Source organism: Onychostruthus taczanowskii, unplaced genomic scaffold (genome assembly GCF_017590055.1).
Source record: "Onychostruthus taczanowskii isolate IOZ18803 unplaced genomic scaffold, ASM1759005v1 scaffold3, whole genome shotgun sequence".
In the NCBI taxonomy this organism is placed as follows: domain Eukaryota; kingdom Metazoa; phylum Chordata; class Aves; order Passeriformes; family Passeridae; genus Onychostruthus; species Onychostruthus taczanowskii.
The window spans coordinates 9,674,353-9,687,072 of record NW_024500349.1 but is presented as its reverse complement, the minus strand read 5'-3'; the positions used below and the strand labels follow the sequence as shown (position 1 = coordinate 9,687,072).

At 41.3% G+C, this 12,720-nt stretch overlaps 2 protein-coding genes across 2 annotated transcripts in view; one reads left to right on the top strand and one right to left on the bottom strand.

The window, feature by feature from the left end:
* Positions 1 to 4,348, bottom strand: part of PDSS1 (decaprenyl diphosphate synthase subunit 1) — a 21,778-nt gene extending 17,430 nt beyond the window's left edge. The window contains exons 1-4 of the mRNA XM_041408386.1: positions 4,049 to 4,348; positions 2,477 to 2,541; positions 1,494 to 1,617; positions 971 to 1,101 (exon numbers count right to left, since the gene is read on the bottom strand). Coding sequence (XP_041264320.1) covers positions 971 to 1,101; positions 1,494 to 1,617; positions 2,477 to 2,541; positions 4,049 to 4,348 — 620 coding nt within the window. The remainder of the gene's footprint in view (positions 1 to 970; positions 1,102 to 1,493; positions 1,618 to 2,476; positions 2,542 to 4,048) is intronic.
* Positions 4,243 to 12,720, top strand: part of LOC121337925 (protein adenylyltransferase SelO-like) — a 25,951-nt gene continuing 17,473 nt past the window's right edge. The window contains exons 1-8 of the mRNA XM_041408382.1: positions 4,243 to 4,521; positions 5,847 to 5,965; positions 6,201 to 6,329; positions 7,052 to 7,116; positions 7,219 to 7,275; positions 7,375 to 7,473; positions 11,589 to 11,656; positions 12,451 to 12,538. Of these exons, the coding sequence (XP_041264316.1) occupies positions 4,347 to 4,521; positions 5,847 to 5,965; positions 6,201 to 6,329; positions 7,052 to 7,116; positions 7,219 to 7,275; positions 7,375 to 7,473; positions 11,589 to 11,656; positions 12,451 to 12,538 (800 nt within the window). The 5' untranslated portion in view covers positions 4,243 to 4,346. The remainder of the gene's footprint in view (positions 4,522 to 5,846; positions 5,966 to 6,200; positions 6,330 to 7,051; positions 7,117 to 7,218; positions 7,276 to 7,374; positions 7,474 to 11,588; positions 11,657 to 12,450; positions 12,539 to 12,720) is intronic.

Genomic DNA, 12,720 nt, shown 5'->3' with positions numbered 1-12,720 from the left:
AATCAAGTCCAACAAGGCACTAAACTAGTCCTACAGAGAGAAAATGGTGCAAGAACTCAGAGAAATCCTTTAAGAATGACAAATTAGTCTAGAAATATTTCTGGAAAGAGACCAAAGATTATCTACTTTAAATTCTATACACGGCAAGACTGGAAGTGTAGCTGGAAGGCAGAGAAGACTCCAGTCAACATCTCTCCTCAAAATGCAAACAGAGCAGTTGACAGGAACATGTGGAGTGAAGCATTTGCAATGAGCCAGACTCAGGAGCGATAGAGAATACAGGCCAAGCATGATCTTCTGCTCAGTTAAAACTGCTTTCAAGTAACTTGGAGATCATAAGAATTACACCAAACTAATTAGCTTAGAATCTTACATAAAGTGTAGAAACTTGCTACTAGAGAGTGGGGAAAAAAACTCTTACTGTTTTCAAAGTCTCACAGCTTTGAACATACTCAGACCACCTCTTCAACAGTTTTTCAGAATAATTACTAAAAAAAAAATCTATGAAGGTCTCTTCTCACAGCCAACTTCTTACCTGTGACCACAAATTACTAAAAAAAAAATCTATGAAGGTCTCTTCTCACCTGTGACCAGAGTTTAACAGGAACAGGTGTGGTTACAAATGAAAAATATTTAATGAAGTTTATATAGTTTCAAAGATTATTAAAGGTTCTAATAAAGCATTTATGCAAGAAGGTAGAATTGACTAAAAGCCTTGCAAATATTGTAATTCAGCAACATTATTTATCCACCCTGCTTACAAGTGCAGTATAGTCCACAATTTAACACATGGAAATATGTAATAAACCCAGCAGTTCCTTTTGCACTTACAACTGCAAAAATACAGCTTCAAGATGGAACTTACATTCAGTTTTACAGAAGAGCATTTTATTTTCATGAAGTATTTTTCAGAAACACAAGAATGATAACTTTCAAGCATGATGCATGTATCTGAAAGTGGCCAACTCACTTGGAATTATTATGGTGAATGTTGCAAGCCCGAGCCATTAGCACCACAATCATTGGTCGAAAGGCCTTTCCCTTCCCATCAAAGTAATAATCACACATTTCCTTAAGTTCTGCTGCAGAGACCAGCAATTCCTATAAGAAGGACAAGAGCATTTCAGCATAGAAGTCACAAAGTCAGTCTCTTTAGTGTAAGTAAAACAGTATGCATGTATATGGTTATTGCTTGCATTCATTTCACCCAGCGCAAGCTCAAGTTATTTTTAAAATTACTGTGAGTAATCTGAAATGTAAATTATGCATTCCAGCACTGCAAATCAGAAGAAAAAATTGCATTCTGGTTCTACAAAATATGAGAAATGCTCCATTTGCCTTCAGTTTAAGTTTCAGACAGCAGTTCATAAACATAAATCACACTATGTCAATAAATATCCATAAGTAAATATATTTCAATAAATATCCAAACTGATGGCTGCTATTAAAAACAATCATCATGACATCCCAGCACAGTCACCAAAATCCCTTACCTTTTTAATATCTTCATAGAGATTCTTCAAGTCTTTTCTACCAAGTTGAAAAGGATCTTGGTATTTTTCATCACTAATTGTCTTACTGCAGCTGCACCACTGGGATGTACTTGTGTGATGAAACCTGGTAACAGTGTTTTTCAAGAGAGGAGTCTTGTTAGAAGTCAAGCTCCCCTGATTCCCCATACACAAACATCTGAAAGGATTTCTTTCTCTCCCTCTCCCCTCACACCCCATTTAACCAAATGGCTAAAATACATGAAGACACGAAAACACTCTTTTGCAGGTGGACAGTAAGGTACAAGGACAGAAAAGCTGTGCATTGATGATCATATAACTCTGGGACCTGGCAAAGTGCATTTGGCAAACACAGACACACTCTGCCCATCACAGATCCCAGATCTTCTGAGACACAGAACACTACGCTGCTCTCAATCTATTCCTTTTGAATATACCATGGATAGTGTAGCCTATACTTGCAGATAGAGCTTTCACTTCTGGAAACCCAACAATAGTTGTTTCTGTTACTTTCTTCCCTCTCAAGTAAACTCCTGATAAAATATTCCTGACTTAGGTTTGGTATTTTTTCCTTTGTATACACAGCTACATAATAAATTAAATCAATACTTCCAGGCAGTGTGATGATGCTAGGAAAATTCATCAAAAAAGGGTGAAAGCTCCACCTGGATGCATTAAGATGCATTTAACTTAGGAGATTTGTTTGTTTCTTTCCTGGATTTGAAGTTTCTTCTTCTTCTGTTTCCTTTTCCAAAGTGAACCACATGTATTTTCTTGCAACATTCTTGCTTTGCCCGTTACTCTCCAGGACAGACGACTGAGATTCAAACTCAACACTACAACAGCAGTCTACACTGGAGTAAATAACTTTATTTTCAAAGTTTACAGCTCAGAGATGCAACTACCCAGTTCACCCAATAACTATGTCCTTAGCCACTACACAACAATGTGAATCTCCAACTTACCGCCAAAATATGCTACATATTTTTGGAAACGAGAAAGTGGAACTTCTTTGGGTAATGTGACAAATCTGCACAAAATAAAAACAGGGATAGTTTATTAGAACTTTAAACTGACAGAAAACATTTGACTACAAAAAAAATGTATCCATCACCATTGCTCTGTTTCTCCATTTTAACAAGCAGCGAAGGGAGTCTCCTAACCCCTTCCACACCACGTGAGACATGAGTGCACACTTCATCAGGCACACGGAAATGACTCTTCTGCTCCGGAGCCTTGGACTTTCCCCCCTCGCAGGCCCAGCCCAGGAGGCTTATCACTTAAATTACCAAAGCTGCTCCAATAAAACCTTGCTTTTGCACTTGAGCAAGGTGCAATTTTCAAACGTTCCCTGCCTGGCAGATAAACCTGGACTGCACCAAGGCACAGAGAAAAGGACGTGTTGTTTCAGTACACTAAGAGAAAATCACGTCCTTGTTTTCCCCTGAAGCAATTTCAATTCTGCCTGCTGTTTATAATTTACAACTGCCCATCTTCCCTGCTAGATATCCAGAACCTAACTTCCAAATCTAGCAATCTCTCCAAGGATCGCTCCCTGCAGACAGAGCCCAGGAGCGTGGGGGAAGGAAGGCACAGTCCCAGGTACAGGATTCCAGCAGATACAGGCTGAGGAAGGAAGTACAGCTTTTGCTGCGCTCCTGGGAGCACTGCCAGGAAGTACCGAGCCCTGCCCAACGCTGGGCTGAGCCAACCTAAAATCACTGCAATCCACGTGTTCACCAAACTGCCTCTGGAAAAACTCACACGGAGCCGCTCAAGGAGACCTGCTCCTCCTGCCTCGGCATCTCCTCATACATGGATTAAAGTAAAGTCTCTCTCTCCTTGGACAGTGGGAGACAAACGAAAGCACTGTAATGGCTCAAGGGCACTCTTCCATCCTCCGTGCTTACACAAGGCCATGCAAGGAGACAAAGGAAGGCGAGGAGCCCAAACTTATCACAGATCTGCCACCCACTGCTGTCTGACTTCAGTGTCCGGCCCTACGGCTGAGACATTCCTAAGTCGCTCTCTCGGACCTCTCACCGCGTTCTGTTGCTAAAAATAGCTGATCTCTTCCTGCTCTTCCTTCAGCGTGGGCACACAAGCACACTCCCTCCTTCACACTGCCGCCTGACCCTGGAACAGCGGCGGTGCGGGATGCTGGACACGTTCGCCAGAGCACTTTCCCTGTCCCGGGTCAGGACAGCCCGGGCACCTCAGCGAGGCTCAGAAAGCAGCCTGGCCTTGTGAAGAAGCTCCGAACCAAGGCAGTGAGTGAACTGCCCCCATTACCGCTCACGACGCTAACACACACAAACGCCTTCAAAATCTCACACTAATAAGAACCACTTCCCCTGCTCCCACCTAGGGCCGGCTCCGAGAGGCTCACACACTGACCGGTGGGCTCACACACTGACCGGCGCTGAAACCCCCCAGTCCGGAATTTAACCTTGCACCGAGCGCGCTCCTGCCCCTAGCAAGAACCACCCCCGGCAGGGAGCCGCCCCCGGGCCGTGGCGCTTCCCGGCGGAGGCTGCGGAACGCCGAGGGAGCGGCGGCCGCGGTGCGGCGCGGGGGCCGGGGCTCGGCACGGAGCCCAGCGGCGGCGCCCGGCGGCACCAGGCGCCGCTCCGCCACCACCACCGCAAGGCCATGGTGTCCCCCAGCCCCGCCGCGCCGGCACCGCCTCCCGGCACCGCCGCGACCCGGACGCGGAAGCCCCGCACCGCCACCGCCCTCCGGCCCGGTGCCGGGCGGGCACCCCGACGCCCTCTTTGAGGGCGGGAGACCTCAGGCCGGTTTCGTGGGTGACTCTGCAAGGCGAGGCTGGGGCACATGCGGTGGCGCCCTTGGCTGCCCGCCTGCCTGGCCTGGGGCTGTGTGGCCGCGCTGTGCGGCTCCCGCGGGCTCTGCCCGGCCCCGAACGCCTCCCGCCCCGAGCCGGGTCAGTGCCCGCCGCGCCGGGCCGCGGAGCTCTGCGCCTGGGCCCTGTCCTCCGACAGCCTCTTAGGTACGGCCTGCCCGGTCCGGGGTCTGTGCTCCTGCCCTGCCCGGTCCCGGGGCTCTGAACTCCTGCCCTGCCCGGTCCGGGGCTCTGTGCTCCTGCCCTGCCCGGTCCCGGGGTCCGTACTCCTGCCCTGCCCGGTCCCGGGGTCCGTACTCCTGCCCTGCCCGGCGCTTTTGCTTGTTGGGTTGTAGCAGCTCCTGAAGCAGTAACTAAGTGAAGACCTGATGCACACAGTCAAATATAGTTTTAGAATTAAAACTAGATTAAGGAGCTGCTTCCGCCCCCCCGAGTCCCAATTATTGTGTTAGTGCAGAGTTGATAACCTGACACATCTCTGGAAGTACACAAAGCATTCTAGCTCTCCTAGCTCTCGGGTGTACAAAACTGCTCGTAATCATAGTGCTAATTGATATGATAACATTACAGAACTAATTTCATCAGGTGATACAATTACTTGTGAGCATTAAGAAATAATCGTCAGTGATAAATCTTGTGGCAGCTGGCTATAACAGGATCTGTCATTAGAGGTAGTGAGAAACATGGCTAGATGCAAGGCTCCAGAGATGCTAACTAACTTAAGATTTTTACAAAACAGTGTCTATGAGGTACTGGGATTTTATAATTAATGTGGAATTGTAACATTGTTGCAAGCAAAAGTCCATAAAGATGGTAAACCACACCATTTTAAAACAATATTTGTCCTCTGTTACCATGGAAAAGGGCACAGAGTAGGACTAAAGGAAGAATGAAGCACAACTTCTGAGTACACATGTATGCTACAGCAAGAGCTACATCTTCCAAACCATTCATTCACTGTTTACGTTACTCAGAAAAGATTCATCTGTTTTCATGGTTTGTGTGGTAATCATTGCTGCATGGGGACTGTACACAGCAGTCATTGGTGCACAGTGACTTAAATTTGTTGCACTACATTGTTCACCTGTGGGGAAAGCTGAACTTCTCTGTCTCCTGCAGATATCTTTTAGGGTGTATATAATTGAGTGCAACATCAAACTGCCCTGAGACTGTTCCAGTCACACTATTCAATCTATTCTCAGATATGGTTTAGATCTTAAAACTAGAATGCCCTGGTAGATTCTTTAACTGCAGAACTTTAACTCAGTCCTTTTCAGAAATTCCAAACATTAAAATCCTAAATTTGTTTGGGCTTGCTCTTCATGAAGGCTTAATATACATTGGTAAAGTTGTAATAATACAAGTTTTAATTGTTTTTAAAACATTTTGGCTGAATTTAAGAGGAAACATATTGAGAATAATATGAGTAATTGTTTTTTATATGGCATTTGTTGTCTGTTTCATGTTTACAGATCCTTTTCCAGTTGATGTGATCCAAGAAAACTATGTCCGTAATGTGAGAAACTGCATTTTTTCAGTTGTCTATCCTACACCTTTTAAATCTAGAGTTCGTCTTGTAGCTGTTTCAAAGGTTGGCTATTGGTTTTTTATTCCTCTCTAATTAGTAGAAATTATTAATACATGTACTAAAGTATATTTTAATATTCATATGCTATTTATCGTGGAACATCTTCTCAATAAATACTTTAAACAAACAGCACTTAAAACATATTGTGAGATGTCTTTTAATGATGAAATCTGTAGAGAAAATATGTTCATTACCACTGACAATTTGATCATGTTCAACTATTATTTTTTTTCTCCAGGAAGTTCTTGAAAATATTTTGGATCTTGATATATCTGTCAAAGGATCATCTGATTTTCTGGAGTTCATCAGTGGTGGGAAAGTGATATCTGGGTCTGTTCCACTGGCCCATAGGTATGGGGGTCACCAGGTAAGTATGGCACTCGTTCTTCCAGGTGGAATTGTGTAGGTCTTTCCTTGTGAATTACACCTGGATAATACCTGTAAGTACATGAGTGTGTGCCTGTGAGTACATGAGTGCTTACTAACAGTTTGATTGCAGACTTGTTCTTTGCAATGGGCTGCAGGTGGAAAAGAACTATAATATCCTTCCACAGTACCCTGCTTACTTGCTCTGCTTTTGTTTATGCCTGAAGCAAATAATCTTTTTAACTTTCATTAGCTGCTGATTCTGCTTAGCACCCCAGCAGCCTGGCCAACTATTAGTATCTAATACTAATAGCTCAGAGGAGTGGAGAAGGACAGAGCCTCACTGCAACACCATGATTACTAAGGTTCAAGTTTCATTGAAATAGCTATGATTATTCATGGAGAAGAATGCTAGAATTTGATTTGTAATTTCCAATTAAAAAAACCTAAACAAGCCATGTGGGTTTAAAGGCTCATTATACAAAAAAGACAGGTCTGTAGCTGTACGTCGTAGCTGGAAGGCAAAAAAAAAAAAGAGGATTACTGGTGTTACTGTGGTTTTCTGATTCATTTTTGGAGTGAGTGTGGAAGCACAGCTTTAGGGCTCAACATTTTAATGTGAGCAAATGTGTCTTTTGTGAGGACTTAGATTTAATCTGTATTGCTTCAAGTATAACTTCTATAAATGATAGAGGACAATAACTTGATTTTAATTTTTGTCAGTTTGGTAGCTGGGCAGGTCAGCTGGGGGATGGAAGAGCCCACTTGATCGGAGTATATACAAACAGGTGTGACTTTTTTTAAGTGTCTGATTGAACTCTGTGTTCAGTTTAGCTGATTCATGGTTAACCTGAGGTCTGTTGTTAAAAATGCCAATGGTATTTTTGCAGGCATGGTGAGAGGTGGGAACTGCAATTAAAAGGGTCAGGAAAGACCCCATACTCCAGGTAAGTGGCAGTTACTCTATGTACTCTAAAACAGAATGTTTTCTTTTTTAAATTTACTTTGATTTTATGACCTGTTCCTTATTTCTGTGTTCTCCGTAGGAATGGTGATGGGAGAGCTGTGCTTCGCTCTTCTGTTCGAGAGTTTCTGTGTAGTGAGGCCATGCACTATCTTGGAATTCCTACAAGCAGAGCTGCTAGGTATTTTTCTTTCCTTTGTTCAGAGTATACTAATTTACAGGTAATTTTGTGACTGAGTTTCACTGAACATCAATAAAACAGGGCAGTTAGTTTCCAAGATGAAAGATCTCTTCAATATGTATGCAATCAGAAGAAAATATATTCTCCACAGATTTTTGGATAAAACTTTCCAATAATAATAAACTCCAACAATTAATTACATCACATAGTTTGCTGGATGCTAGAAATGCAACTTAACTTTAGAGTAGTTTTTTTTTGCAAAGACTAATTTCTGTAAAGTCAATTCAAATTCTAGAATCTAGCCAACTAGGAAAATGTTGAACTGTCATTTTTGTACTGTCATTTTTAAGATTGCTGGGAAAAACTGTCAGTCATCTGAACAAACATTAATATTGCAGGTAGAACTGAATGTAGACAGTTACTCTCAGTTCTTTATCTATGCAAACACCCCTTGAGCAGAGAGAGAGAGAGTTTGTAAAAAAAAATTCCTAAAACTAATTCTGTGTGAATCAAAGGAGTCTAACACATTCATTCATTTGGATGATTTTCTCAGAATCAAGTAACTGAAAATATTCAGATGATCGTGTTTAAAATACCAAGTTTATTTTGTGTTCTGAGTAGTCTCAAGCTGTACTGCAGTGTTTCAGGCTTTAAAGAAAGCAAATGTTCTGCAGAAAAGGCCTGTACTCAGCTGCCACATGGCTAGGTGTCTGTATTTGCAAAGTGTCTGCAAATCTCTTTAGCATTAGTTCTAACTCATTTGCTCTGTTGAAGTGCAGTGTTTATAAATGACATTTTTGATGGTTTATTCACTGACTTCATCTTGAGACTCTTTGCTCTTGGCTCTAAATGCAGAACTTTAAATCTGTCTGAATATCAGCAGGAAATCATTTGGCAGGTTAGAGCCTCTCTTTGCTGTCGTCTCAACAAATTGTTCAGTGCAAAACCAGTATGAAATTACCCCTTTACTGTGCACGAATTCTACTGAGCACACAGTGTGCTTTAGCTCTCTGCTGGCAGATTGGTTAAATGCCTGGCTCTCTTAACTGTTGTACAAGCTCTGCAGACTGTTTGCAAGACTTAATTTGGAAAAACCCCAGCTGACAGCCATATTCTTCCCAATGGGGAGCTGTTGCACTGAGGCTGGTGGGATGCACTTAACAGAGGCCTTGTCAAGTCTTGGCAGAAGTGGGAGGAAAAACCTTATGGCTTATCCCAGAACACCCAGCAGGTTGGTTTGCTCTATTAATTTTAAGTTCCCAATGGGGTGCTACAGTTTATGACTGTATGGCCAGATACAGAACACTTCATACAGTACCATTTTAGTCACATACTGACACTACCAGTGAGCAGTGTTACACATTAAGTCAAAAGAGTGAGCCAATATGCATAGTTTTCCAAATGGCTTTACTTGCATGGGCCTTAATGTTCATGCAGAACAGGCAGAGCACTGGGAGTGTAAAGTCAAGCCCTTAAGTGAGAGCCAGGTAGGGAGGGATATCATCCATCCATCCATCCATCCATCCATCCATCCATCCATCCATCCATCCATCCTTCTGTGAGTGCTGTTCCAGCTTCTTTGCTGTGAGAGCAATTCCAGTGCTCTGTTTCCTATGGGTGAGTGTACAGCTGGTCTGCTGCTGCCTTCTCTCCAGTAATGGTGCTTACCAACTGCAGGGACCATTGGAGAACTTTTCTGGTGGGAATGTATCTCTGTGTGGCTGCTCAGCTACTGGCCAGCTCTCAAGTGTTGCACATCCATACTAACTAAATGTTGATGCCCCCATGGATTTTTTATCTGCAGTAGAAGTGCTAGTAGGAATTTTGCACAGAGCCTGCTAAGAGTTACACAGTAAAAAGGAAACAACCTTTCTGGCAGAGGTCTGTTCAAAACAATAAAGTTTAATAGCACAACTTTTGTGCCTTCTGTCCCCTAGTGCTGTGCTGCACACACTATTTTGTAGGTAACTGAGGTTCCTTCTCTGTTTCTAATTTTTTTTTGTTTTCTCTTGAAGGATTAAGATTTTCTTCTTCCATCTCATTTACATCAGAGCTTTTTGTACTTAATCCTGCAGACATACCAATTGGTTTCAAATGAGTATTAAAAAAAAACCAAACCAAAACCTAACTCTACTTGTATCAGTACAGTTCCAATAAAAGGAACAGATTGATTTCTGTGTATTGTTCCCCTCCTGAAGTAATTAATTGCCTGTTCTTTGCAGTTAACAGAACATTCAATCTGAATAGCTACTAGGTATCTTCAAAAATACTGAATACAATAACAATAATTTAGTTTCAAACCCACAGTTACTGTTGCAAGCAACTGCACTAGGTAAGACTTCATGCTGTTTCTTTTCATGACCTTTTTTGTACATATTTATGTTTATATGGATTTCCTACATTTTTGGTTCAACTGAATTCTTTCTAAAATTTCAATGCTCAAGTATGTAAAACCAGCATCTAGTGTACTTCCAAAATTAAACTCTTGGGAATTAACACTGTGACTGTCTCCAGTCGTATTTATGAATGGAATAATAGGTCTGTATCTTGTTCTTTACTGTGTACCTTGAAGAAAAGTTTAGTGCTGTCTTCTCTGCTGTGTTGAACTGCCTAGTAGCAGATATAAATAACTGCATTAAATACCAAATAGCGTGCCACCCAATTATATTTTGAATCATGGAATCGTAATTTGGTTTGGAAGAGACTTCTACTGGTCTAGTCCAATTCCCCCTCAATGAGCAGGGACATCTTCACTAGATCAGGCTGTTCAAAGCCCCCTCCAACCTGACTCCGAATATGTCCATGGATGGGGCATCTACTGCCTTTCTGGGGCAACCTGTTCAGTGTCTCACCACCCTCTGAGTAAAAACTTCATCCTAATATCTGATCTAAACCTGCCCTCTTTCAGTTTACAGCCATTCCTCCTTGTCCTATTGCCAGAGGCCCTGGTAAAGGGTAGCTGTCCTGCTCTCTTGTAGCCTCTTTTGGGGACTGGAGGGGGCTGTAAGGTCTCCCCTTACTCCCCATGAACAGCCCCAGCTCTCAGTTTGTCTTCACAGGAGAGGTGCTCCAACTCTCTGGTCATTTCTGGATCCACTCCAATAGGTCCATGTCTCTCTTGAGTAGAATAATATTTCCCAATTATCAACAAGCAACGATAAAGAAGAATTATACAAAGTGAGCTAAATTATCCTCCTGCTAGAGTCTTGAACAAGGAGTCTTCTGTGCCTATTGAGGGGATAAAATCTTTTCAGAAGATGGCACCAAGCAGGATTGTCAGTGTAATTCCAGTTGTTTCAGAGAGAAAACTTCCTACTTGTTAACATTAGAGGAACATGATGCCATTGTTTGTGAGGATTGTGAGTTTGTGAGGATTGATTTTCCCTGACAGAACAGAAAATACAAGGAACTTACATATTTTATTTAAACAAATTAATGCAAGTTGTGAAACATTTTAAAGCAAGTTGTACTGAACTCTCATGAACCTTAATATTTGGATAAACTTGAAATTTATAGAATGTGCAGAATTTTAAGGCAAATTAAAGGAAGAGATTGGTTTTAAAAATCCAAGTATCAGTAGCAGTAATTGCAAAGGTCACAGACCTGTCCCCAAAGTTTCTGACATAATTTTGACTCATGTAAAGGGCAACCCCATCTGATACAACAGTTTGGTTTCTGATTTCTCTCTCCTCAAAATTTCCATGTTGTCCCCAGGGAAACTGGGGCTTACTTAATGTTACAATCACACTAATCTGTCACTGAGCTTCCAAATGAATGCATTGCTCTTTTTGAGAGCAGATATCTCCCCAAGAACAGTGAGAGTAATGAAATTGGGAAACACTGTATTAAATACAAAATAAATGCATCTTGGCTATGAACCTTGTTAAGCCTCAGCATCTTCTTTGCCTGTGTCATTTGTAAATACAAAGCTATGCCACCAAAACAAATACAAAATAAATGCATCTTGGCTATGAACCTTGTTAAGCCTCAGCATATGCCACCAAAAAATCTTTCTTCTTATGAAAAAAATGAATTTGTATAAAATATCACTTTGATCTTCATTATGAATTACTTTTGCTAAGATAACTTTTAACATTAATTTCTTGTTTCTACAGCTTAGTTGTAAGTGATGACGATGTGTGGAGAGACCAGTTTTACAATGGAAATATTAAGAAAGAAAGAGGTAATGAACATATTTTAAAATACTGCAACATTGTAACTTAATTCTCCATGAAAAAATATGTAATAAAAAGTAATAAGTTGGCTTAATTTAATTGATTATGATTTAAAACCTCTCCTGAGAAAATCAATCTCAAACATATTGGTTTGAAGAAATGGTTTGAAGAATTGGCTGAAGAAATGAAGCCCTCTGAACTGGTCTTATATGATTGTGGCATACGTGAGAAAATCAATCTCAAACATATTGGTTTGAAGAAATGGTTGAAGAAATTAAGCCCTCTGAACTGGTCTTCTATGATTGTGGCATACATATTGAAAGAATATAATTTTGATTTTCATTTCCCATTACAAAAATGATATTGAAATCTAGGGAAGTTTTCCATTGTTTTGATAGCAATACCAGGATGGGTGGAATGCAATTTTGGCCATGTCATTGCTACATCATCTACACCTGCCTGGAAAAGACAGATATGGCATAGCAGGGGGAGAAAATCTGTTTGTGTTCTTTCTTTGAGGCTGGCAATTCTGGAGTGATTCTAGTATTAATGCACTAACAGAATTTTGCCTGTGGTTGCTAGTATAACAAATCAAGCTTTGTCATTAAAATGCATGTGTAGTAAAATAATGTTATACATATTCATCTGTTATGTGTTAGGCATACTTACAAAAATACCATTTTAACAGTGTATATACAAACTCTGTGTCTATAGAAACAACACATGGTGGCTTTTGCTATGGAACTGTTTTAGTTTGCTGGTGCTCTGTTTACATTTAAACACACTTGTCTTTATATTTAAGGTGCAATAGTGCTACGAGTTGCCAAATCGTGGTTTCGTATAGGATCCTTGGAAATCTTAGCTCACTCTGGGGAGCTGGACTTACTGAGGTTTGAATTGAATCTTCACAGTAACTGAAATAGTTTTCTCAACCATCAAATTACATTAGAATTCATGTATACAGTTGGAATTTAGACATAAATTATTTAGCAAGTGAGATTACATAATTTAGAAAGGTAACCTGCTATATTTACACAAGCATACCAAAGATCTTACCTCACAAGGGTAAAAC